The 27,285-nt window shown below is 35.0% G+C and overlaps 1 protein-coding gene across 1 annotated transcript in view; it reads right to left on the bottom strand.

Moving 5' to 3' along the window:
• Positions 1–26,863, bottom strand: part of LOC129220324 (uncharacterized) — a 35,757-nt gene extending 8,894 nt beyond the window's left edge. The window contains exons 1-2 of the mRNA XM_054854723.1: positions 26,725–26,863; positions 4,472–6,425 (exon numbers count right to left, since the gene is read on the bottom strand). Of these exons, the coding sequence (XP_054710698.1) occupies positions 4,472–6,065 (1,594 nt within the window). The 5' untranslated portion in view covers positions 6,066–6,425; positions 26,725–26,863. The remainder of the gene's footprint in view (positions 1–4,471; positions 6,426–26,724) is intronic.
• Between the last annotated feature and the right edge of the window lie 422 nt (positions 26,864–27,285).

The following is a 27,285-nucleotide window of genomic DNA, read 5'->3' as shown; positions in this document are numbered from 1 at the left end:
TGATTCCGGTTAATGGAATATCAAGCTTATTGGAATATTTTTTTTTTTTTTTTTTTTTTGTGGAAAAATGGCTATTTTATTAAGCGGGTTCGACTGTAGTACTCTCTTGCCCTAAGACAAAGGAGAGGTTCGCCTAGATTTTGTACAGGTTATCTTCATTTTTTTAATTTTATCACTTACATCCCTCTGCTTCTCACTTCCACAATGGGGTAGTTTCCAAAATTTTTAAAGTATTTTTTTCTGAAAGAGCATGCTTAAAAACATAGAATCTGACCATTTTTTAAATAATTTCTTTAAGTTTAATATTTTTAAAAAAATATTTAAATCGGTGCTCTTTCATCGTTTAACGCTTCTGCCGATGACATCACAAATGATGAAATGCCATTCAATGTTGCCATTGACGGTCCAAAATATTTAAGTCGCATCTTTACTCACGTGGATTGGCAACAATATGGTTGATAGCAAGCGTAGAGCGCAATATTTGATTCGCTTGTTGATTATCATGACGTGGAACGTGGTAGAAAGATGCGCCAAAATGCATCATTTGTGACGTCATAAAGACCACGCCTTGTTTTTAAAATCGGACGTTTGAAAAAAAATAATTTAAAAATAACTGTTGGAAAAATGAAAATATTTTCTGGGTCTATGTTTTTTTTTTTTTTTTTGCTCATTATATTAATTTCAGGGACTAAACGTAGTACTTTTGACTGAAGGAAACAACCCCATTGATGCGTTGTGGCAACTACAGTGTTCTCTTAGTGGTAATGTAGTGTTTTCTTGTTCTTTTAAAGTGTTGCATTAATACTATAAACTGTCTGAAGATTCGTTTAGCCCCAAAGAAGGAACGGAATATTTCACGTATTTTACCTCTGAAGCTAATTTCTTAAAACGCCGAAGAGTAGGGTATCGAAGTTCTAGAATTGCTAATTGCAGGGTCAGAAATGCTTTCATTATGCAGTGATTCTCAGTAGTGATTCTCAGCCGGTGGTCCGCAGAAAAATTTGACCGGTCCTGAAAGATTTTTGCTTGCCTGCAATAAAACATGTTCCTACTTAACAATAATTAAAAAAAACATTAAAAATACCCTGTATGACATTTTAACGTGTATTTTTGGATTTTTTTTTTCTTTTTAATTTTCCTGCAATTTTTCTCCAATATTAATTTACTTGTACATAATAGTTACTAAAGTTACTTATTTCATCACTTAAGTATTTTTTGAGAGTTCTTGAATGTACTACGTAAAGTTTTATTTATTTATTTTTATTTAAAAAAATCCTCGCCAATGCAAAACCCTTTTCCACAAGTTTTTGATGAATATGCGAGTTGAAGGGTTTCTTTCTTTCTTTTCTTTTTTTTTTCTGAAAAAACACAAACGGAAAAAAAAAATAAAAACTTTACCGGTCCGAATTTTTTTAGAAAAAATTTTAACACTGAGGTAGTAAAACTTTTTTTTTTTCGAAAAAAAAAAACCTTACTGGTTTGCTGCTCAAAAATTGTTGAGGAAAGCTGTATTAGGGTGCTTTCTACGAGAGTTTAAAAGAGCGAAGGATTCCTCTTCAGGTACTGAAAGCACGAAAGCAGCTTAGGACATGTATAATCATTCTGCTAAACACTACAAATGTTAAGAATCAAACCTCTTCAGAAATAAACAAACCAGCTTTTTTAGTGACTTCCTTTTAGTGTCGCAAACTCAAGACGTTTTTCGCTTTGATGAAAGAGTTTCTTGCAAGTCCAAAACATGCGTATTTGACAGTTTTTCAATTTTTATTTCAATGACACTGATTTTATCATCTTGAAATACGCATTTCATTGCATGCACTACCACTGCAGAAAACTTTTGCACTACTGAACTGTTCCCTTTATCACATGAAAAATTCTGCCGTGGGTAGTAATGCAAATTTTTTATTTCTTTTATTTTTATTTTTTTTTTCTTTCTCTTTTGGCATTTCTGTCGTCTAATGTACGTTAAATTTATTGTACAAGCTTGTTTATTCGGTTTCCGCTGAAAAACAAAACCATCTAATTCCAACATTTTCTTTTTGTAAGTATTGAACCCAAAACGCGGTTTTTTTTTTTTTTTTTTCCAAATATCTCGAAGATTCATTTCTACAGATGCTGCCGTTTACTTGCCCAAGGCGGAACTCATTTCTGACCCTGTAACGCTATGTGACTCCGAATCGTCTATGTATAGCTTATTACCTCTTAACCATTTAAGGACCATATGGGTCATATATGCAGTGTTGTCAGATTGGGGGAAATTTTCCCGTTTTGGGGAAATCTGGTGATCTCTGGGGAAATGTTGACTAGTATCAACTTCAGGCGCTACTATTATTTATGTATTTATTACTAGTGGCACCCGCATGGCTTATTTGTCCGCAATAGAAAATTAAAAGGTATTTTGGTTCCCCTGTATATTTACAAATAATGCATGATTAATTTCTCGCCAATTGGCTTTCCCTTGTTACGGTTCCACGTTGTCATAGCTTGGTAATTTACTCCTTCATCTTATGATAATTTTGTTCTTAAAATTGGAATAGAAAAAGAACAAAATCGAATTTTTGAAAAATCGCCTTGAGGTGCACATCCGTATGCTACAAACTAATTTTGTGCCAAATTTCATGAAAATCGGCGTAACGGTCTAGGCGCTATGTGCGTCACAGAGATTCTGACAGACAGAGAAACTTTCAGCTTTATTATTAGTAAAGATAAAGAAAGATAAAGAAGACAAAAAAAAATTGAAAATGGGAAGAAAAAAAAGTTGGGGAATTTTATGAGAAAATTTCGCTATTTGGGTTAAAAAAAAATTTCAGGAGACAAAAATATTAAAGGAAGTCGATTCATTTTATGAAAATATTAGTGGAAAAATAATTTTTGAATTTGGGGAATTTCGATAGAAAACATCGCTTTTTGGGGAAAAGTATGAATTGAATTGGGGAAATCTGGATTTGACCATCTGGCAACACTGCATATATGTCCCCTATTGGACATATATGTCCTCTTAGTTCAAGTTGATTTATAAATTACCGAAAGCTAATAATTTACTAACCATACTCATCATTACAGCGTATATTTCTCAAAGGGTTAACGTTTGAACCATTTTTTCAGATTCACCCTGTATACACAGAGTCAAGTGATTAATTAATGATCAAATACTAAGTAAATTTGCTTTTTGTTTCTCCAATATGCAATATTATTTACCACTTTTAATATGTTTGCCTCACATTTATGAATACGATTCAATCATATGGAAATGAGGTAAACTGATACTTAATGATGTAGAGGTTTCTTAATATTTGTTTCCCAAAACTTGGAAAGAAACAGAACTCTCAAATGTTGTAATTATTTATGAAAATACGTTTTAGATTTTTTCACGTTCTTCATATAATCATGAAAATGTTGCAAACTTCTCCATTTTTTAAAAAATAAAAAAAAAACTCTTTTTCTGTGGTCATTTTGTGTCCTAAACAATTTAACACTCTTCTTGGGACAAAATTTGCAATCACCCACAAAGATATTTGCGATATTTATTCATTGATCTAAACATGCATCTGGAGAATTTTTTTTAAAACTATTTATGAAAATTATCAAATGTAAAATCAAACTTGTACTAATTTCTGAACTTTTAAACGGATCTAGTTTTGGAAGTCTTCTATGTTCAAAAAGTTAAAACAACGTTTAAAGTGCATCAATTAGAAGAAAATTTCCGTCACGTGTTTTGGGGTTACAAGGACCCCTTTTACAATGCTAAGATCTTGTGGGTGAAAACACATTCGACAAAAGTAGGCTTTTTTAGGATATCTTCTTCTCCATTACCTCATTTTTCGGTATTGAAAAAGGGGTTCATTGAAACCCCAAAACATCTGTGCACATTAATTGTTTTTCTAAGGCTTGAAAGTTTTCACATGGAAGAGAACATTTCAAGCGTTTTAACCCTGTATTGCTCGAACTATTATCTCATGTAGAAAAAAATATTAATGTGCACATGTTTAACTTGCGTCAGTACCTACAACCAAAGTGTAAGGCAGCCATATGCACTACTCAAGTCACATTGGTCAACAAAGGAAAAATACCAAAAGAGCCCGGATGGGAGGTCACCCGATGTCACTGTGACCTTCCAAAATGTTTCGTTATTCGGCAATTCTGTCGGACTATTCGGCAAATGTGGAGACAGCCCTAAAAAGACATTTTTTTTAACTTTTAATTGCAATAACGAGGGGTTTTTTTTTCTCTTTATTATGATGTTTTAATTAATCGTACTCATGCGTGTATGCTCGTATTTCATCATTCGTTAAAAGTTGAAGTGTTGTTCGGTATATTAAAAATGTTTTCTCTCCCAAAACTGAAGATTCGGGGCGCCCCTGGCTCTTATAGAGAAAAATTGATGAAATAGAATGTGACTATAGAATTACGGTGGACAGTATAGGGATAAATTCAGGTTTATTATACAGACGTAAAAATAAACAGTACTTACATTTTTTGCAGATTCCTCTGTGCACTTTGTAAACTCTCTTGATTCCTTCCCTGAAGAAGCTTACGACTGCAGGTGGTTGTGGTTCGCAGAACAGATCTCTATCACATTTTCCCAAGTAGTCATGCTGACCACCACACTTCTCTCCTTCCAATTTTGCACATACGCGGCAGCACCCGCATATGTCTAGTGTGTAGCCACCGCGACATTGTAAACGTCTTTTCTTCTGCCTGTAGCAGTGGATTTGTTCACAAGGTGGACAGAGAAGAGATTCCTCAGAACCGAAGACAGATCGTTTCTGCTTGTGGCACGAAAATCCATCATCGAAAAAATGAGTAGTCACTGGTTGATCAGTAAATTTATTCTTACTTGATAATCCTTTCGTTTTTATTTCACTTTTTGGAGTTAGAAAAATATCCGTAACTGAATTTAAACTACTTGAAAATGATTCCTCGTCGTACTGCACCACCAACTTGCCTATAGTACCATCTCGGGAGAGATTATTTTTTCCCACCATTGCAGAATTTTTTGTCTCCTCATAATGCTGCATTACTTTGCCATTACTTCCTGCTGCATAAAGTGCAGTGCCGACTGTTTTGGTGGGGTTCATCTCATTCAGAACGTTTTTCGTTGTTTCCTCTAAACTTGTTAATGAGCCTTTATGGTACATTAAATACTGCAAAGTATTGATTTCCTTGCCAGTAATTGTATGTTTTGAATCCGGGAAGGCATCCATTAGGTTTCCAGCTTCGTTAACATTATTTTGAGTTACATCTGTTGCATGATTTAAAGTTAATAACTCTAAATATCTATCTTTTTGAGTTCCACTTGTAAAATATTGTGCAGAATCCTCTTCGGAGATTGAGTTTGAACTATCTTTTAACATAGGTAATATGTCTCCCTTATCATGTTCTGTTTTCTGATTATTTTTCTGTAAATCTTCTTGAGATAGAATTCTTGACACAAAATTGGTAGTTTTCGGACTTGGAATTGATTTCCTACCTTGGAATATCTCCATACCATAAGTACGTACAGGATTCTGTGTACAGTTATTCGTTCTGATTCCAGTTGAGATGTTTGATGCGGTTAATATATCAGCACTAAACCCTTTTATTGTTCCGTTTTCAGGAACCTCTTTTTGTAAAGCCTTGATTTGTAATGTATCCGAGAATTTTTTTGCATGTCTTACCCATTCCTGACCATGCAACATTCTATTATTAATTATATCTTGCTGTGCATGTTCAAGTTCCTTCTTTATATTTTGCTTCAGCAGAAGTTGTGATAATAGTTCTCTTGTACCTTGCGTTTTGGGTGCGTGTGTAATGCTGTTTCTGCCAACGGTATTCAAACTACTCATATTTGAAAACTTTCGAAGCAGTTGAGGCATTGCTTTCTTGTTTGCTCTAATTGTGTTCATGGACTCATAGAATTTCTTTCCTTCGTTCAGCGAGTAGGAGTTGTTCCTTATAAAATGCATTTCACTTTTCTCGCTTTGAACTACGCCTTTTCTCAGTATTAAATCATCAGATTTATTCAAGACTTTTGCTTTAACAGCCATGGAAACAAAGATCAAGATGGCAACAAGTGCAAGATTCATGTTTAAGCATGACAAAATTTATTTTTGGAGAACTTGTGTAAATAAAACATAAATGATTTTAAAACTATCCACGATAATACAAAAATATAAAGTCTCTTCGCATATTCAGAACATCAGTTATAGTTAACATTCTACAGAAATAAATTATGAAATTCTCAAAAAAAATTCTGTAAAGTTTAAGAAACAAATTCAGCAAGATTTAAATATTTTTTTGAAACATTTTAAACCTTCAATAAAAATGAAGTAAGTTCTGCATAATAAGAGCGTCGATTAAGTTTTTCTGTCCCTTTGGCAAACGCTTCTGAATTGTACATTTATACACATGTCCATCTTCTTCCTTTCAAAGGGTTTTGCCGTATCCTGAAAAAGTAATTACAAAACGTTAAGCTGCAATCACAGTTATAGAAATGTTGAAATAATATTGAAATTACTAAAAGAAACGTACTTTTTTATTTAGAAAATACTGTTCTCCTAGACAATTTTGAATTATAGTAGGTAAAAATTAATTACACATTTATCTTTTTAAAACCATCATTAATTATACTTATATATAAATATTTATAAATACTTACTAAGCAAATCTTCAAAGATATTTTAAAATTTATTGAATATTTGCCATGTTTCTTTTTTGCCTATTTTTTGAGAGAGGGTAGGGAAAGGGAGAGAAGATAAGAAAGCAAATGTAGTATGAAATCAGAACCATTGATTTTAGTTTTGAAATCAAGATTTTTGAGGAAGTTCTCACTATAACACTCTCCGACACAAGTGCATTCAGAATTTATTAACATTCTACGGGGGAAAGCTCATAACAGTCATTACATTTACATAAATTACTGTATTAGGATTGGCAATAGGTGTTAAAACCAAGGGTTGTAGGCAGCTGACACCCCCTCCCTTGCTGTGCCTTTGCTGAACTTTTATCAAGTTTATTGCAGTAAATTTTAGTGAGCATAAGAGTACTGGTTTTCAAACCTAAAGAAGGTAACGTCCAAGCATCCTACTGACATTTTTATGCATTCATGGACATATTTTATATCATTTTAAAATTAACCATCCAAAACCTTGCGACCGATATGCTGGAGAGAAGTGAAGATGTCTCAAATGTAGTTCCAAAAAGCAGTTTCTTAAAAACTACTGTCCAATCACGTTTCACTGGGAAAATTGGAAAGCGACCAATAAAGGAAAACTGAAACAACTGGGGTCCACTTGAAGGAAAGGATGCTTGCTCTTGTTCATTGATTATTGTACTTAATAATATTTTAAATTAGCGGATTGTAATCAAAAACATGTTTTCAAAAAGAACAAATTGACTACAGCAAAAACTGATAGCTCAAAAGTTATTGTAACATAATTATTTAATTTACAGTTATATCAAAACATATGAAGCAGAAGTTCGCACCCCTAACAACTAATGAACGCATCCGTTTCATTTGCCCAGTGGTCGCCGATGATATCAAATGTTTAACGACCTCTTTTACTTAAGCAGTAAGTTACCGCTCTTAAGGGGGTCCGGGACACAAAAATCGACAAATTTTGCATTTTTTTTTAATCATTTAAAAAAACTTCTCCGTTTTTTTATGCTAAAAGGACGTTTGAATCTTGTTTCTATCTTAATTAGAACGAAAGATATAATTGTTTTTATTGCATGCATTTAACTAATATTATATTTAACTTTAAAACTTTAAACACGTTTTTCTCCATGATGCAATTTTTCCCAATTTTTTGCATTCAAACTCTTATAAGCCAGGAGCTGATAAACATAAAGTAATGAAATTTGGAGCATATCTTTTGCAAACAGTTTACTATGTTCAGTAAGTTACCGCCCTATACTATGACTTTTATTCGGCAAATTTAAAAAAACGTTCACTGCGAAAATGTGATTTTTTTTTTAAGTATCTTCGAATTTTTTGAAATTTTTCTTCAAATATTTTCTATTTTTCATTGAATTAATATTTTCTAAATCGCCGAATAAAAGTTAAAGCTTAGATATTTGTGCATAATGTTTTGAAAAAAAAATTGAAACTTGACTGAGAATATTTTGAGTTTTAGCGATTTAACGCAACCCCATTTTTTAAATAAATAAATTTAAATTAAAAAATTGTTTTTAATATTTATGATATGATTTTGCTTATTAAGTGGATGGTGAATCATTGCAAAAAATTTCAAAACTCTAAACTGTTTATTCATTCATTTATTTATTCATTTATTCATTTATTCATTTATTCATTTATTTATTCATTTATTTATTTATTTATTTATTTATTTATTTATTTCAAAAATCCAATTCCCGGACGATCTTAAGCCAGAACAAAGCAAAACTACATGCGATGTACCGACCTCCCGGTTATCACATCCAGAGACTGCTGTTTTTGTTATGGGCTAGTTTGGAAGAGTGAATAACCAAGATGGAGGCAGATATTATCTCATTGAAGCTGAGAGTGCCAACAAATTGGTAACCTTAACTAAATATAGTTCACCAGCGAGAGTCCGCAGCCATGGTGCAGTTCAACTCGTAAATTGAAGTCAAAGCTCGGGGGTTAAGCAGTAAGTTACTTAGTTTCAGGTGTAATCATTCTGTCTTTTTAAGCATCGCTTAAACGTATTTATAAAGAACCATAAAATGTAGCGCAGATCGGAAATGAAACTTTACTATTACTCCTTATCAATGTTGTTGTTGTCGTGTTCAGCTAGGCTGACAATTTAGGGTGCGCTGCTTCATTTTTCCAACTGTACCGTAACTTCGTGTGAATTCCGATTCCCACAGTACACACATGCCATAAAGCCCGTTTACAGGGTAGGCAACCATTCACACCACAACAACACATTCACTCAAAGAAAGGGCAAAGACAGGAAAGAGAAAGTACTTCCCTTCCCACGCCAGGATTCGAACCCGGGACCTCCCCATAACAGTCAGACTTCTCTGACCACTAGACAAGGCGAGCGGCACTTCATATCAATTAGATTACACATTGTGTGAAAACAAAGAAATTCAAAAACACTAAACACGCCAAAAGCAACGATTAGTATCCAAAGAAGAATTTTTGTATTTCGAATGAGATGCATAAAAAATCGATAATTGACCTGCGCTATTAAATGAAATGTGCCTTAAACTTAAATTTAAAAAAGGTAGTAACAATAATAAAGAATTATGCATTTGTATTATTTGTTCACCCTCTTACAGACTATATGTTTCAACTGGAAGACATTAATTTTATTTCTATTTCAGATTCTTTTAAAACTTCTAAATGTGTCTCAAAAGCAAAGATTTCAAATTCCCCTAAACTTTTGATAGGCAGGTTGAAAATGGAATACTAGAGATCCTTTAGAAAGAGAGAGAGAGAGAGAACGAAACTGTCTTTTGGGATAAAAGGGAAAACTTAGATGTTCAAAACGAAAATAACCCCTCGGGTCCCCATGACTTCTCCAGAAATCAGGAATGATTTTGTGACGCTCTTTGCAACTCGCAGATGTCATATTTTTGTTGAAAATTTGCACCCTCAGGGAATTGCATTCATATCTGCAAACTGCAGAAGGACTCTTGTCCACCCCAAGCGAATCTTTTTGACGAAAACTGTCCACATTTCTTTTGTTAAATCAGCTCTTTTCAAAATCAACACATTTGAATGTTTGTAGATTAATATTCTTGCTGCATTTAAATTTTTAATGAAACTATTGACTTTGTTTCTGTGAGACAAAAGAAATGAAATATGTTGCCGAAATTTAAGTATGATGTAAGTTTCGATGCAACAAGATTAAGTTTAATAATAAGTTTTAAAAAAACATCATGAAAAACGAGATTTTGAAAATATTGTATTTACTTATTTGAGGGTTACAATTAATCTCTTGTTTTATTACAGAAACTAGTTTCAAGCTTCCAATGCCTAGCAGTGCAGACATATTTTTCATCTTCATGATTGCTGTTAAAAGAAGTAAACCAAAAAAAAAAAAAAAAATACTACTTCAAATTCTGTTTGCTTTTGCCTGAAGAAAATGTTCATGCCGGATGTTTGTGATTTTGTACTATTGTAACGTTGTTTTTACTTTATGTATCACTCATAAGGTTCTATTCTCAAAAATTGTGCTTATTGTGATAAAATATGTCTGTATGACATAACTTAATTGCATATATACTTTCGTTATCATTAATAATTCATTTCTAAAAAAACTACCTAAACATCTTTGTACATGAATAGTTACAGATGTTGTAGAAAAAACACAATTAAAGGAAAAAACGCGAAAAATCTTAATCAGCTTTCTTTACAATGAGCTGATGTGTGCATCACATGACTTCCTTTTACTCAATTTAATGTCATTTCCCCATTACTGGCAATTTTAACGTGATTCAATAGTTTACTCTCTAAATATTACCAACAGTGGCCAAATTAAAACAGATTTTTTAAAAAATCCAAATTTGTCACCAAGTTGGCGACAAAACTTGGCGACCAAAAGACTGGTGATATATCGCCAAGTGCCCGCCAAATAATAACATCACTTGAATTTACATCGAAATTAACAATGATTTCCCTCAAAAAAGGGGCAAAAGACCCCTTTAGAAACACTCGAATGCAACCAAAAAGGGAGGTGCACAACTAGACCCCACTAGGAGTCTACGTACCAAATTTCAACTTTCTCGGACTTACCGTTCTTGAGTTATGCGACATACATACACAGATACGCACATACGCACATACATACATACGTACGTACAGACGTTACGAGAAAATTCGTTGTAATTAACTCGGGAATCGTCATTATTGATATTTCGCGTGTCTATACGTTCTTAGGCACTTATCCATGTGCGGTCGAGCCGGAAAAAAAAAAACCTCAATATTCATTCGTTGGTGAGTAAAATAGAAATTAAGGTCGATTTTTGAGTCGAAATTTTTTTGCGAATAAAATACTTCCTTTTTTGTAAAAGGAAGTAAAAAAGGCATAGCTCAAAACCGCTAATTTTTGAGATAGGACGTTTTTGAAAGGAGTGAGCGATATGTTTTCTGTTGCCTCAGCCGCATTATGAACTTACTTGAACTTGTAAAGAAAAAGTGCTCTAATTAACTTAGTTTTGCTGCTCATTTTTTAATGAGTCCAACCCCAAACACCTCTCAGGAGAATTCAAAATTATTGTACCGGAAAAATAGAGAAAATCTTGAAATATAGTAGGGGAATTTGGGGCAAAAGAAAATAGCGGGGCAAAGTGAAATGGGGCTATATTTACTCTGCTTTTAGAGCTACCTACCTAGTAATATTTTAAATGTATAGTAAGGTATGTAGTTTATTCCAGTCAAGAAAACATAATCTCCGAAAACTAATATGATAATACAAGCAATATCCAAAAATTGAGACTCATATTGTAACATTTTGTTGTGAGTTAAAAATCATTTTTGTTAATATTAAATGATAAAGTTCTTGTTATTAACATTTTAATTATTAATTGAGACCTACTAATATTCGGTGCAATATTTATATGTTTAATGTCCGCTCATTTGTATTTTGAATGCTTTCATGAAATTTGGCACAGAATTAGTTCGTAGCATAGGAGTGCGCACCTCGAAGTGATTTTTTGAAAATTCAATTTTGTTCTCTTACTACTCCAACTTTAAGACATTTTACCGAGTAAATTATCATACCGTGGACGAGTAAATCACCAAATTGTCATAAGGTGGAACCGTAACATGGGGGAGCAAATGAACACAGCAAATTGAAAAAAATTCATCATCCATTATTTGCAAATATACAGGCGAACCAAATGACCTTTCCATTTTTTACTACGGGCAAAGCCGTGCGGGTTCCACTAGTTTTAAATAAATAAAATTATTATATTGCTACGGTTTTTTTTTTAATTAATTTATCGTTTGGCAAATTTAGCTTAATATTATTTTTTAACTTCTTTTTTCTACAATGAACGAAAAAATAAGTATATAAAATAAAATAAATAGAAATATATTCTGTTGCTACGTTTTTTTACTTATCGTTTGGCAAAATTTAGCTTAAAAGTATTTCTGTACCTTACAGCTTTAAGGACAAGTCACATAATGACAATTTTACAGAGAGGAGAAACATTTTTCTGGCACATGCAAAGGATGGGACGCGCGCTTTTTTAACCCTATTTAAAAATTGAAAAGGATTGTTTTTTACGAACTACATACACATGGAACAGACTTCTACATACAATGCTCTAATAAAATGAAAATCGCATTTTTGGGACTTACGTCAGGCTGGCTCTGAGATACAGATTCTTTAACTACGTTTTTTTTCTACACTGAATCGAACGAAATAGAAATTTATTTTTTCAAAACCGCGTTATATCAAAACCGTGTAATGTTAAATTCAACATTTCTGCGGTGTAATATCGAATCCGTGTAATAATAGTAATTTTTGAACAGTGTAATATTGAATCCATTAGCCAATACAAGGGGAGTGTGACGTCGTGAGTCACAGATGTAAAGATTAACAATTCCAATCTTTTCATTAAATCAAATCACACCACGAACAAGGAAGGACTAAACCCCTTTTTAAAATTAACGAAAAAAAAAATTATTTACAGAAAAAAAAATAAAAATCGTTACATTGATGGGGTTACAAATTCAGGCAAACACAGTTGCCTCAGTGGTGGTCACAAAAAAAAAAAAATCACGGTTTCCAACGAAACCGGAGAAATGCCTAAGGGCACCTGTTTCTCTCAAGTCCTAGAGCAATCTGCTTTCCAAAAGTGTGGATCGAGGTCTTTTTCGAAGAAACGGGGCTTGTCCACTAAGCCCCCTTAAAATATCCCATTGGTGGAAACTTGGTGACGAACACTGCTACGTTGTTTTTGTAGAAGAAACCAGGGCCCGGATTCGTTGGTCGACCGGCGCCTCATTAACATGGAGCACACCTTCCCGTCTGCGGTTTTTCGGCAACGACAAAGTCGGACACCGTCCAGGGCTGTCAGGCAAACTCGTCACACCTGGTTTTAAAACTGTCCGAAGTGGTGCCAGACAGTCTAGTCCTTTATTTAGAAGCGGTATTCCAACAAAGGCACAAAGGCGTAGAAGAAGAATAGCTGTCCGTCAGTTCCACAGAGTACGGTCGGGCATCCCCGTCGCACAATGGACGCGCGGCATCAAAAAGGGCACAGGACTGAAGATGCCACAGCTCCTCCCCCCTTAGGAAGGAAATTTCGTTGTGCAACCACATCAAATTTCAGGTGACATTGACGTCCAAAACACATTTAGGAAAACGAGGGTGTCCCAGGTCGGTGAACTAGACTCCCGAAAAGGCAGCCTCAGTTTAACAGAACATATTCAGAAAAAAACAAAGACACCCTACCCGTGAACCAACATCAGGTTCTCATGACCTAAAATTCTCTCCTATTTTGTTCGTCATTGCCAAAATTTTCAAAACTAACCTGCGCTACATTAATCAGTTTGGAAATGCACCATACTCCTTTATGATTTTCATGACGTCCAAAACTTTTAAAGTTCTTAATAGTCATCCGAAAAATTTAGTAACACAAACTCTCGAGCATAAAATCCCCAAAAATATTTAACACAAATAATTGATCAAATACTTCTTCGACCAAAACAAAAAAAATACATATATAAATACCAAATCCAAATAAATTGCGATAAATGGAAATTAAATACTCCCAAAAAGGTATGTTAATTTACCAGAATTTTTTTACAAATAGCCTCGGGGCCCGTTATGGTTCCTGTCTGCTCAAACCGTCGGCGTTACCATTTCTTTTCCCCGATTTGTGTTCAATTTCGAAATTGAACTGTTGTAGACATAAAGCCCAACGAGTAAGTCTGGCATTCGTTCCCATCATTTTTTTAAGGTATGTGATAGGGGAATGATCGGTTTGTATACGGAAAAATTGGCCGTTTAAATAGTGAGCTAGTTTCTTTAACCCATAAACTATAGCGGCTAACTCCTTTTCGATAACACTATAATTTTTTTCAGCTTTCGAGAACTTTTTACTGAGATATAGAACTGGATGCTCTTCCCCATTATGCATCTGAGCTAGTACAATCCCCATTCCACTCTCACTTGCATCAGTTTGGAGAATGAACTCTTTCGAAAAGTCAGGGGCATAAAGAATAGGGCTCTTTAGTAAACTTCCCTTTAAGGCACGGAACGCCTCCTCGCATTCATCCGTCCACACTACCTTTTCTTTTCTGATCCTTCCTTTCAATGCGCTTGTTAAGGGGGCTGCTACCTCGGAAAAGTTCGGAATGTATCTGCCGTAATACCCTACCAATCCTAAGAATGACCGTATCAACGTTTTAGTCGTGGGGGTTGGAAAATCTTGCACGGCTTTTAACTTCGCCTCGCTCGGAGATCTCTTCCCAGAACCGACATCATGCCCCAAAAACCGGACACTATCTTGTGCGAAACGACACTTAGAAGGTTTTACTGTTAATTTTGTGTCACCCAATCGCTCTAGCACTTTGTCCACATCGATCACATGCTGTTCCCAACTTTGCGAATATATGGCTATATCATCAATGTAGGGTGCCGTAAAATGTTCAAAGCCATTCAAAACTTGCGCTAAAAGTTTTACAAAGTAATACGGAGCGTTGAGTAAACCGAACATCATATTCTTTGGGCGATACGTCCCAAAGGGCGTGACAAAAGCCGCGTATCGGCTTGCTCTTTCGGTCAGGGGTATCTGAAAATATCCCTTTGTTAAATCCATCAGCGTTATGTAAGGCGCTGCGCTCACCCGCTCAACTACTTCCTCAATGTTTGGTAAGGGGAAAAACTCCGTGCGCGTAATTGCATTCAACTTACGATAATCTACGCAAGGGCGGAGGTCTTTCCCAGGCACCTCCACTAAAATTAGGGGGCTAGTATAGTCGGACTGCCCGATTTCTACAATTCCCAGATCTAAAAGTCTTTTTATTTCCTCACGCACTATTTCAGTTTGCCGTGGGGACATCCTATAGGGTCGCGATCTCACGGGGTCGGCGCTGGTCAGCTCAATGTCCATCGTGACCAATTTAGTACACCCAGGGTCTGAAGAAAACACTCTTTTATGTTTCTGAAGTACTTTCCCTAATTGATCTATTTGTTTTTCCGACACGCGTTTTTCCAAATTGCTAGCCCGCAACATCTCGTGTAAATCAAAATATGTAGGGTCAGGCAAGGGAAAAGGAATCTCAGCTTCTTGCTCGACATCTTCCCCCTCCTCCTCTATTATTAAATTTACTCGTTCGGGGCGCTTATGATAAGGTTTAAGTAAATTTACGTGATAAATGGTGCATTTGTCCCTCCTCTCAGGGACGTCGACAACATAGTTAGTTTCCGATATTTTGCTCGTAACTACTCCTGGACCTATCCAGTTCACTGCCATTTTATTCGCTTTATTTGTCGCCAGTACTAATACCTGATCGCCCACCTTAAATTGCCTATTCACAGCATTCTTGTCATACCAAGCCTTTCTTCGTACCTGCATTTCACTCATCTTTTCTACCGCCAAATCCTGACATCTTTTCAAACGGTTGGTCAAATTTAGAATGTACTCTACTACATTTAGGTCAGATTCTTCTGGCACCATCCAATTCTCATAGAGCAAAGTTTGCGGAGTCCTCAAATTTTTCCCATGAACGAGCTCGGCTGGGCTAAATCCTGTACTCTCATGATTTACTGAACGGAGGGCAAATAAAGCCAACGGTAAATTTTTTTCCCAGTCTTCTCCCGATTCCACGCATAATGCTTTTAATATACGTTTGATGGAAGAATGCATCCTTTCAACCGGATTTGATGACGGGTGACAAATAGAACTGTGTCTAACTTTTATTCCAAACCTGTCAAAGAATTCTGTCGTTAATAAACTGGTGAAGGAGCGCCCTAGATCGCTTTGCACTTCCCGAGGGAACCCAGTCCTGGAGAACGTTTTTAACAAGGCATCAATTACATTCGGGGACTTAATATCGGCCACAGGTATAGCGTCAGGATATTTTGAGGCCATACAGATGGACGTTATTAGATATTTGTTCCCATTTTTTGATAAGGGCAAAACTCCCACAGCATCTATATTTATGACCGCAAACGGTTCTGAAATGATAGGCACGATTTTTAAAGGCGCTTTCTTTCGATCACCTTTCTTTCCTACGCGTTGACAAGCATCACACGCCCTCACATACGACTCAATTTCAGCATAACAATTCGGCCAAAAAAAATGACGCAACACTTTATCCTTCATCTTTGTAGCACCCAAATGGCCTGACGCGCCATCATGACAAAATTTCATAATCTTTTCTGTCAATCTCGAGGGTATACAGAGCCGCACCCTTTCTTCTCCCAGCTTAGATCTACTCAGACGGACCAGTTTTCCTTTCATGCATTTAAAATCCTTTCCCTCCCCTTTCGAAACCTCTTCCCACAAGGGTTTTAGAACAGAACACAATTTCTGCTCTTTCTCGAATGATTTGGAATCTATTTCAGCTAACGCTAATCCCTCAAAAGGCTCTATGGGGGGTAGTGAGCAAGTGTCCAACTCTTCCCCTCCGGGAGGGGGAAAAACGTTTGCGTTCAAAGTTTCCTGTGTTGTGGAATTCACTTCCGTTCCTCCCTGTTTTCGACGTAAACTTCCCCTCGTTTCGACTGCATTGAAGGCCTCTGGTTTTGATTTTGACCGAGAAAATAATTCCGCTGTCCTATTTCCCAAAAGATAGAATCTCGCGTCGCTATCCGTGTTTTTTATCGCTGCTTTAGAATACACACAACCTTCGTCGGTCTCTATGTATATTTTTGCCAAAGGCAAGCATTTACACTCTTCATCTAAAGGTTGCTTCACGTAAACATATTCTCCCGTAAAATCTTCTGTTTTGATCCAACTGCGGGGGCAGACATCGATGGAGGCCCCGCTGTCCCGAAGGATTTTCCGAACCTCCCCATTTATTTTCCCAGTACTTATATAAGGGGCAAAACACTCGCTTAGTTCTTTCGTGTCTCCAATATGATTGATTTGTTCCCCTTGCGCTCTCTTAAATTCAGGGCAATTTGGTTTTATATGTCCCTTTTGTGAACAAAAATAACAAATAATTTCCTTTCTTTTTTCGAAATTACTGTTTTTTTCCCATTTGGGGGGCTCTTTCTTATTAGCACTTTCCGATTTAGTATTGCTAGTTTTTTCCGGATCATTTCCTCCTTTCACCCATTTTTCTTTTTTGTGCGTTTTGGGGTCGTTTTGTTTTCCCTCCGATTTTTTGAAAGTACGCCGAAGGCTCTCGTAGTGATCTAACCTTTCAGCGAGGTCTGACGCCTTACGGAATTCTTCCCAGGAGTCCAGAAAGTGTTCCCTCACCTCAGCAGGGGTTCTCTTTTTTAACTGCTCCGTGAGCAATAACTCCTTTAACTCCTCGAATGTATTTACCTCCGCGGTTTCTAGCCAATTGTCTAGATAGCTTCTTAATTCGAAGGTGAGATCTGCCCAGGAGGAACCAAACTTCCGATTATGTTCTTCAAACCTAATCCGCAATTCCACAGAATTTAGTTTGAACCTCTTCATTAACAGGCGCTTCATGTGAGGAAAATCGTCGCTTTTCTCAAGGGGTTCCTTCACAATTAGCTCTGCTACTTCCGGGGGCAACAAAGGAATAAGCTGGGAAACCCACCTCTCTTCCTCTATCTCCTCTTTCTTAGCCTGTCTCTCAAAAATTTCAAAAAATAACGAGACATCTAATTGCTTCGGGTCAAATTTTGGAACCAGATGCTTTAAATTTGATCTCCTAGAAGTATCTGTACTCGCTGACCCATTTGAACTCAAGCTAACCGTTTCTGCTGCGGTAGTTAGTTTCAGTTTATCTAGTTCAAATTGTCTTTCTTTGTCTCTTTCCCGACATTCTCTCTCTAGTTTTTCTCTTTCCCGCTCTCTCTCCCTTTCTATCTCTTCTTTTAAAAGTCTCCAAGTCGATTTTGCAAATTCTTCATCATAATCAGTAGCCCCTACAATCGCTTTAACTATGTACCGACGTGTATCTGAGTCAGACGTTTCCACGCCAAACTCCGAGGCTATCTTTCTCAGATTATCTTTTTCGATTTCAAAAAGAAAAGAACCCATTTTGCACAAATAGATTTTTAGAGCGTTCCCTTTTTTTTTTTTTTTTTTTCACAAGCAAAACTCTATTTATTTCATGCAAAATCCACCTAATCACAAAAACAGCATGCACATAAATATCTTTTACAGATCAATTTCAATAGATTTACTTAACCTGAAATCTATATCGTCAAAATAAATCATTAATTTATATGACTTTCCTTTCCAAACTGAAATAGCAAAGATCTGCAAAACAATTCTTTTGCAGTCTAACTCAGAATTTAATTCTCACAAGAAACCTTTAGTCCAATTCTATTTTCGAAAACATTGAAAATTTTTACCAACAATTTTACTCCGCTTAAATTCTCTCAAAACAAACCCACTAAAGCTGCCTCATCGGTAACCAAGAAACAAAGACCGGACTCACCCGTTTCTGCGTCCGTCTTTAACATCAGAGTAATCCAAATCCAATTTGGGGGAATGGCACACACAAAATCTTATAGGTTTCGATCAGCTCTAGGACTACTTTATGTAAAAAGTACTTAAAGTTTTAAAAAGAATTATCTTTCAAAATTGCATAAAAATAGAAAGACCAAAGGTAACATGGGTCTGTTTCAATTTTTCTGAAACATAATCGCACCCGCTGCCACCAAATAAGCTGTGACGTCGTGAGTCACAGATGTAAAGATTAACAATTCCAATCTTTTCATTAAATCAAATCACACCACGAACAAGGAAGGACTAAACCCCTTTTTAAAATTAACGAAAAAAAAATTTATTTACAGAAAAAAAAATAAAAATCGTTACATTGATGGGGTTACAAATTCAGGCAAACACAGTTGCCTCAGTGGTGGTCACAAAAAAAAAAAAAATCACGGTTTCCAACGAAACCGGAGAAATGCCTAAGGGCACCTGTTTCTCTCAAGTCCTAGAGCAATCTGCTTTCCAAAAGTGTGGATCGAGGTCTTTTTCGAAGAAACGGGGCTTGTCCACTAAGCCCCCTTAAAATATCCCATTGGTGGAAACTTGGTGACGAACACTGCTACGTTGTTTTTGTAGAAGAAACCAGGGCCCGGATTCGTTGGTCGACCGGCGCCTCATTAACATGGAGCACACCTCCCCGTCTGCGGTTTTTCGGCAACGACAAAGTCGGACACCGTCCAGGGCTGTCAGGCAAACTCGTCACACCTGGTTTTAAAACTGTCCGAAGTGGTGCCAGACAGTCTAGTCCTTTATTTAGAAGCGGTATTCCAACAAAGGCACAAAGGCGTAGAAGAAGAATAGCTGTCCGTCAGTTCCACAGAGTACGGTCGGGCATCCCCGTCGCACAATGGACGCGCGGCATCAAAAAGGGCACAGGACTGAAGATGCCACAGGAGGTTCATAGGGCATCATGACCACCCCTAAACCATCGACAACCTTATCCGTCCACATTGTGTTCAAACACTTAATGCACAAAATGTAAACATTTACAGTATCTTTTCACTTCATTAATTATTTTTGAAAGTAAATACTTGAGCTAATAGTTCGTTTAATTGCTTATGAAATTAATTTGTAACGTTTATTCCCAATAAGGTGTCTGATTCCTGGCCAATTTGGAGCACCCCCAAGCAGTTTCGGAAAATTGTCGCAACCAAAACCGTAGGTTCGTTTATGGGAGGGGAGGAATTTTCACCATGAAATGAATTTCCACCTAAAATGAATTTCTGTATCCGCCCCTGATTGAAACCGTCTTTTACAAGTGCCATGTTATACGTGGGACGCCTGTAGCTCTTTTCAAAAAGGAATAGTACAGCTTACAAAATGCGTTGTGCAAAATCTTTAAAGATGGTCAACAGGACAAGTTTTCTTCCTTCATCGGAATGAAAAATAGAAAATCAAATGAATACTAAGCAAAGAATTCCTAAGCTGTCCAGAAAAGATATTGGCTTGTCAGGAAATCGCGAGCCCTTGTCAATCTCTGTAAGAGAAGGAACGAAAAACATTTTCTTTTCCAATTTATAATTTCACACTGGTCGCATTCTTTCACAGAAACAAAGCGACGCTCTGCTTTTGTTCTCTTTGAGGGATTTGCTTTAAAGGCCGCAACTAAAATGGTCGCCAAGTTCACACTTGCTTACTTACTTCCTTTTTACATTATTTGTTTACATTATTTTATTCGACGATATATATATATATATATATATATATATATATATATATATATATATATATATATATATATATATATATATATATATAAATGAATGAAAAAACAAATTTTTATAAACTTATTATCAAAAAAATTGGGATTTACCTGCGGGTGCAACCCTGCCCCCCCCCCTCCCCGTCTCTTCTCCTGCATATGATTCGTCTGGCACGGCACACAAGTGCGCGAAATTGCCCGATTGGGTAGGGAAATTGTACCCAGAGTATATTTTAGGTTTTGATTTTTTAATTGTACTTTAAAGAGAACGTAATTACTCTAGTAATTTTCAAATGTTTTATTTATGTTTCGAACGCTGAAAACCGGAGAGACTGGTTGTAGTTATATTTAGCCCTTTCAGACGTCGCGTGCGGTATACCGGGCATGAGCTTTAAACAGCTGCTTATCATTTATTAATCGAATAAATTACTCGATTTTTTTCGTAGTTGACTCTTTATAGTCTGCTTATTATTATTTGTACAAGAATTTTTCATTTTGGGATTTGCAACATAAAGAAATAGGGGTTGATAGAAGGGGACTGGCTCATTTTCCCAACCACGGATTCTCGTCGTAAAAGCGAGTTTTTTTTCTGATTTTTTAAAAAATATATAATCTTATATTAATCATTTCTAATGCTTATATTATGTTTTATTATTGTTTAGAGAATATTTTACAAAGCAGTTTGTTTGATGTTACATCGTTTTATTATCTGAAATATGTATTTCAATAATATATTTCCGGATTATTGGACGTGTCATAACTCTTTTAATTTCTCACCTATAAACTTGAAATTTTGTCTATAAGATACTCTTTACCATAGTTCACTGTCTACCGAATAAAAACACTTTTGGTTAAGTATTTCAAAATTCCGTCTGAAAGGGTTAAAGAATTATAGCTCAGCAGAATCCGACCACTTTCCCGTATGTCCACTTGGCCACTAAAAAATCAGGTTTCTGGCTTTAACCCCAACAGAGTTACAAGGATGCCAAAAGTGTCCTGAATGTCTTACTTAAGTAAAAGAATAATAAGCTGTTCCCCCCCCCCCTTTCTTTCTTTCTTTTTTTTTTTTTTTTTTTTTGTGATCGACTTTGCGAGAAACTCCCGTGCCCCCAAATTAATCAGACAATATAAATTTTATTCACAGCTAATACAATCAATAATAATTTCACTGACATTTTTCTTCTATAAAAAGAGGGCCTTGCGAAAAAAAAATCGCCCAGGACCCTCAAGAACTATGGCCATCACTAGTATCAGTGATCATTTTTGAGTTCAGTGTGTTCGGGCCTAAAATCTGAACGTCTTTCAAACGTAATTAAAATTTCAGTACTATAGAAACGCGAAAACAAATTACAATTGTAATGCAATCATCTTCTTCATCTATACAAATTAACTAGTTAGGTAACAATTACTGCTAAAACAAGTTTTACTAACCAGATCCAATGACTGTAGGTCCTCTTCCCGTATTTATAAATGAAGTAAAAATATATCGACCCAAGCAATAAACTATTCATATGTCTCATACATGAATATTTATCAGTTTGTAAGTAAATAAAAGTTATTGCATTAATTTTTTTTTTCATTTAATTTTTTTTTTCCACTGAAAACGGAATTTTTTCAGTTACTTCTTTTATTTACTAAATTGTCTAATAAGAATTAATATTATTATTATATTTAAACAACTGCATGTAAAAAGATTTCAATTTTAAGTTGCTTACATGGTAACTGCTTATGCACAATGTGCATTGCATATGCGTTTTTGATCCATCGGACATTTTACCGTTTTCCTATGAAAAAACTAAAAATCACGAGACTACTAATTAGGTAATTAACGTTTCACTTAAATGAACATTTACACTATTAATCATAAAACTAATTAATGTCTAAATTATTCGGGCGCATTTTTTTTTTTTTTTTTACAAAAGTTTAGCTGAGCCAAAATGGTTCCATCAAAAAAAAAACGTATACATCATTAAATGAATAAATTCATGGGGGGGGGGGGTGGAATCATAATTTTTTATTTCTTATTTTCGGCTAGTAAGATATGAAAGAGTTTTCATCTTGCATGAAAGTTACTTGATCTGGTGTAAATACCGTAAGAAAAAGGATAAGAGGTCCTTAAAAGTATGAGAATCTGTCGATTTGATTTCTTCTTATGCTTCTAAAAAAACAGTGGCACCGGTTTCTAATGAAAATTAATAATAACTTCCCATCTCTTTTCATAAAATTTCCTTTTTTCCCTTAAATTTCTGAACAGTTTTCAATTTTGTTGTTTAAAGTATCTTTCTTTGATAAAGGACTTAATGCACTACCATTGCGGTAAAATTTTTCTTCAAAAAAATGAGGAAGAGAGAAGGAATGAATGGATATCCCCCTCTAGCACAGAGGTTTTCAGCCTGGGTTCTGCGGAACTCTAGGGTTCCTTAGGAACTTCGACAGGGGTTATGTAATGATCGCCATTTTCTTAGTAAAAGTGCCAAAATTTAGTAGAATACTAATTGTTATAAAAAAACTCAAATCTTAAATGTGGATCGATAAAATAATAAAATAAATAATTTTTTATAGATAAAATAAATAGTAAATTTTAGTTGAATTTTAGTAAACGATAGTTTAGTTTGACCAGGGGCACTTCTGACTTACATTTTTGGAAGAGGAGAAATGGGGTCGTTTCCAAAATTTTAAAAGTATTTTTTTCTGAAAGAGCATGCTTAAAAACATAGGATCTGACCATTTTTTAAATAATTTATTTAAGTTTAATATTTAAAAAAAAAATACTTAAATCGGTTCGCTTTTATTGTTTACACTTCTGTCGGGTGACATCACAAATGATGAAGTGCCATTCGATTTTGCCATAAACAGCCCAAATTATTTAATTCGCATCTTTACTCACGTGTATTGGCAACGATATGGTTGATAGCAAGCATAGAGCGCAATTTTAACTCGCTGCTTGATTATCATAACGTGCAAACGCGGTACAAAGATGCGCCAAAAAGCATCATTTGTGACGTCAAAAAAACCACGCCTTGCTTGAAGAAAAATCGGACATTTTAAAAAATTACTTTAAAAAAAATGGTGGGAAAATGAAAGTATATTCTGGGTCCATGTATTATTTTTTTTTGCTCATTCTATCCATTTCAATGACTAAAAGTAATACTTTTGACTGAAGGAAACCACCCCATTCTCAATTTACCGAATGAATCACCAATGTTTCCAAGTGATCAAATACGCGTATACAAACTCACTACATCTAAAGATAAGACACACGTCAGACATTAAAAAGAGGGAAAACAGGTAGCAGTATTGCAATACTATTTCCAAATTTTCCGAACTCGAAACAAAGTTCGCCAAATAAGGAACATTTTTAGGATGTCGCAGTGACTTCGCCTTTGCTTCGATATCCAATTTTTACTGCACTTTGATCCGGAGTTTCGTCGGGGAAACAACACGGCTAGTAAGATATGCATACCCCCCGCTCTTTTGCAAATAATTTAACCAATTACCACTGCTGTAAATTCCTTCTTCAAAAGCAATACAGAAAGAATAAGTCATCACTATTTTAGAAATTATTTAATGAAGCTTTTTCAATTTCGAATGTTACACTGTTGAAAAAAAACCTGAAATTTTACGGGGAAAGTTACTGGCATCCATGTTGGCAGAAACTTGTACAGTAAAATTCTATTTTACTGTAAAATTTTACAGTAGAATAAACAAGAAACAAAAAACGCAAAATGAGAGCATCAGATGCTCGATCTTGGGACCTTCAAATTTTCAGGCGACTTTGCTGCCCTCTATACGAGTTGGGACACATCGGGAGATGGGAAATAAGGTATTATCTGCTTCGTGATGTAAGTCACGTCGTGTATCGGCGCTGCAATCGTTCATTTTTTTGGTACAATTTACTGCAATTTTTTGTACTATAAACCATAGACTAATAATAAGAGTAGACCGAGCTATGGCAACCCTTTTGCTGCTCATAAACCAAACCATGTGACTGGTGGATATCCTAGCAACAGCGGGCGTTGATCGTAGCAGACGATCAACGCCAGCGAGAAATAAAATAAATAGAATTCATGAAACACGGAATAATATATTTAATGGAGTCCGATTTGTAAATTTGTTATTCTAAGTTGTAAATATTTTGTTAATATACTGAGTTTTTCTTTTAGATCGTATTGTGCATTTTCTTTAGTCAATTTCAATAACTCTATAAGCAATTAAAGATGCAAGCAGCCAAAAAAAAATCAGCAAACGGTAAGATTTTTACCTAAAATTTCAATTTGAGATACCGATTAGTACATTTTTGCGTTAACGCAAAACGTTTACGCCATTACGTTCACGCCAACGCTGACGTTAGCAGTTCCAAATGAAATAAAAGTTACTGAAAACTGTGATCAAAAACTAATGCCGAAATAATGCATAACTAAAAGAAAAACAGTTCAATGGAAAAAATATATAATGAAAATACATTACGTCTTAAAATACATGTCGAGTGCCAAACTATAGATAATGTTGCCATCTAGCAACCATGCCGCCAAAGTTTTCGTCAAGCCTTCCACCAGTCACATGATGTATCCATGAACCAATTTTTTCATCAGCAAGTCTGGGAAAGCTCGATCTACTCTTATTATTAGTATATGCTATAAACACTCCATTTTTACAGTAATATTTACCGTAAAAGTTTCCTGAATTTTTAGCAGTGTATGTAAGTTCTTCTTTAGGTAACACTTCTTTCTACTTTAAGTGAAAGAATAAAATAGATGATTTATTACGGAATTCTATCTATATTAGAAGCGATTTATGAAGACCCTTTATTCACAACTAGAGGAGTTTAGTAATGGCCGAAATCACAGTAAGGCGTTATTCATGTATATTTATATAATTAAGTGGTTTTAACGACGAATATCAGCGATTCTAACCACCATTATTTGATTATCCGGGGTAACTTAATATGTTAATACATTCGGTTTAGCTTAATTAATAATCCATAACAATTCAGTATAAGTAATTATTGCACTCAAAATAAGTAATTTGTACTTGCAATGAATGGTTATTGTATATTTATAGCACCAGTGATAAGTTCTTTTATTCTTTAAGCATGGAACCACTCTAGTACTGCTAGATCGACTTCACCAAAAGTAAAATTACTTTCCGTTATCCTTCTTTATTTCTCTCTCTCTCTCTCTCTCTTTTAAATTTTTCAGGGCTTTTTTTTCAATTTTTATTTTATTTTATTTTTTTATACATTTTCGACTGCGTGTGAGAAATTTTTAACTTCTTTGCGATTTCAGTGTATGTTTTTCTTTTTTTATTGCTCCAGGAACCTTTTGCTTGGGAACCCTGCATTGGGCTTTGATTTCAACAATTATGGGCTTAAGGCCTTTTTTCTATGGGACCCTCTTCCCCCGTAGCGGGGCAGCATGGAGAGTGAACAAGTGAACGGTTTGATTTTTGCTCAATGTATTTCGTCTTTTTCCTCCCGAATTGGATTTTCGTTCAAACTGAAATTATTCAAAAAATGAATTGAATATAGATGCATGATATAGGGAATTTTAGGTATACTTATATATATTTTTTTTTTTTCGCCCTCATAACTCACTTAACCACTTAGAACAACTTTTATATTTTGGTCAAAAGTTCTTCACCGGGATAATATGAAAAATTGTTTTCAAAATGTCTTCTACATCTCCCCTCCCCCCCCCCCCGCATTATCTTTTTCTTGAGCAATGATCTTATAATTAGAACTTGCTCATCCGACATTTGACGGAAAATTTCTGTTTTGCTCAATGCTAAGGCTACAACAAATATTTTACTAATCCAGGGGTTAACTTACTAGTGTTTTTTTTCCTAGTTATTGTCATTTTCAAAAGTGCGAAAGCAAAGTTCAAAAGCTGCTTATTGTCCATAAACATTTTTTATTACATTATTGTTATTAATGAACTGGTGAATCAGTACTTTTATTGCAAAGACGAATATCAACACCGTCTTACAGGATGAGAAAAACCTTGAAATCTGCCTTGAGGATCAAAATAGCAAATTGCAATACCCTTGTTAACAAGTAAATTCTCAAATCAATAGTTAACATGTGTAATTTGACGCTTACTTTCGTTTGATTCAAGTTATTTTCACATGGAATTGTTAAAACTTACAAAACTTTTCCTTTCATTTCTTCATGAACTTCTTAAAAATAAGGTTATGTTTATACATTTTACGTGTTTCGTCCTACCGATTTCAAAATACTTCATCAGTCATGAAATTTAAAATTATTCCTTTATGTCATAAAAATTATATTAACATGGGATTTTAAAAACTACTGTTCTTTTCCCTTCGTTTTTTCACGAGCTATTCTTAAAAAAGGGGTCATGTTTCTACATTTTATGTGTTTCTTCTGATCGATTTTAAAATACTTTATCGGTAATTTAGAAATTTAAATTTATCATGTTTCAAAAAAAGCTTACCTTTAAACACACGGATTCATCCAACTTTTATAAATCCTGATGGTCTATGTAGTAACACAAAGTCCATCTTGTTCTTATACTTTCCTTTACCGTCATATATCTATCGAACCGTGCGTATCAAAACGATGACAGAAGATTTATCTTGTGCCATGATTATTTCTTCTCACTGCAGTAAATGCAAAACGCGAGATATCCTAACATTGGGCAGATGATTTTCATCTGTGAAACACTCAACTCAGATAGAAACTGAATTTCAACCGATCTGTATCCGTGAGTTCCAACCTACAAGGCGGAGGCTGCGTATTTTTTTACTCACTCATTTAATAGATGGATGTGGCAAAAGCAGTCTGCATCGAAATAGAGATTTAGGGACCGTGTAAATATTGCACCATTTCATTTTGACATAAACTATGGACATGGGCGCCAACAGGAATGCACTTGCACCTCACTGGCTTTTAAAAATTGAATTTAAAAGAACGAATTTTTTATGAAATTATTTTTTATATCATAAATTATCATTAATTTATTATTTTTATCATTAATATTTTATAATAATTATTT

The sequence above is a fragment of the Uloborus diversus genome, chromosome 4 (assembly GCF_026930045.1).
Source record: "Uloborus diversus isolate 005 chromosome 4, Udiv.v.3.1, whole genome shotgun sequence".
Taxonomy (NCBI): Eukaryota; Metazoa; Arthropoda; class Arachnida; order Araneae; family Uloboridae; genus Uloborus; species Uloborus diversus.
Note: the sequence above shows the minus strand (reverse complement) of the source record. Positions and strands in the feature narration are given on the sequence as shown.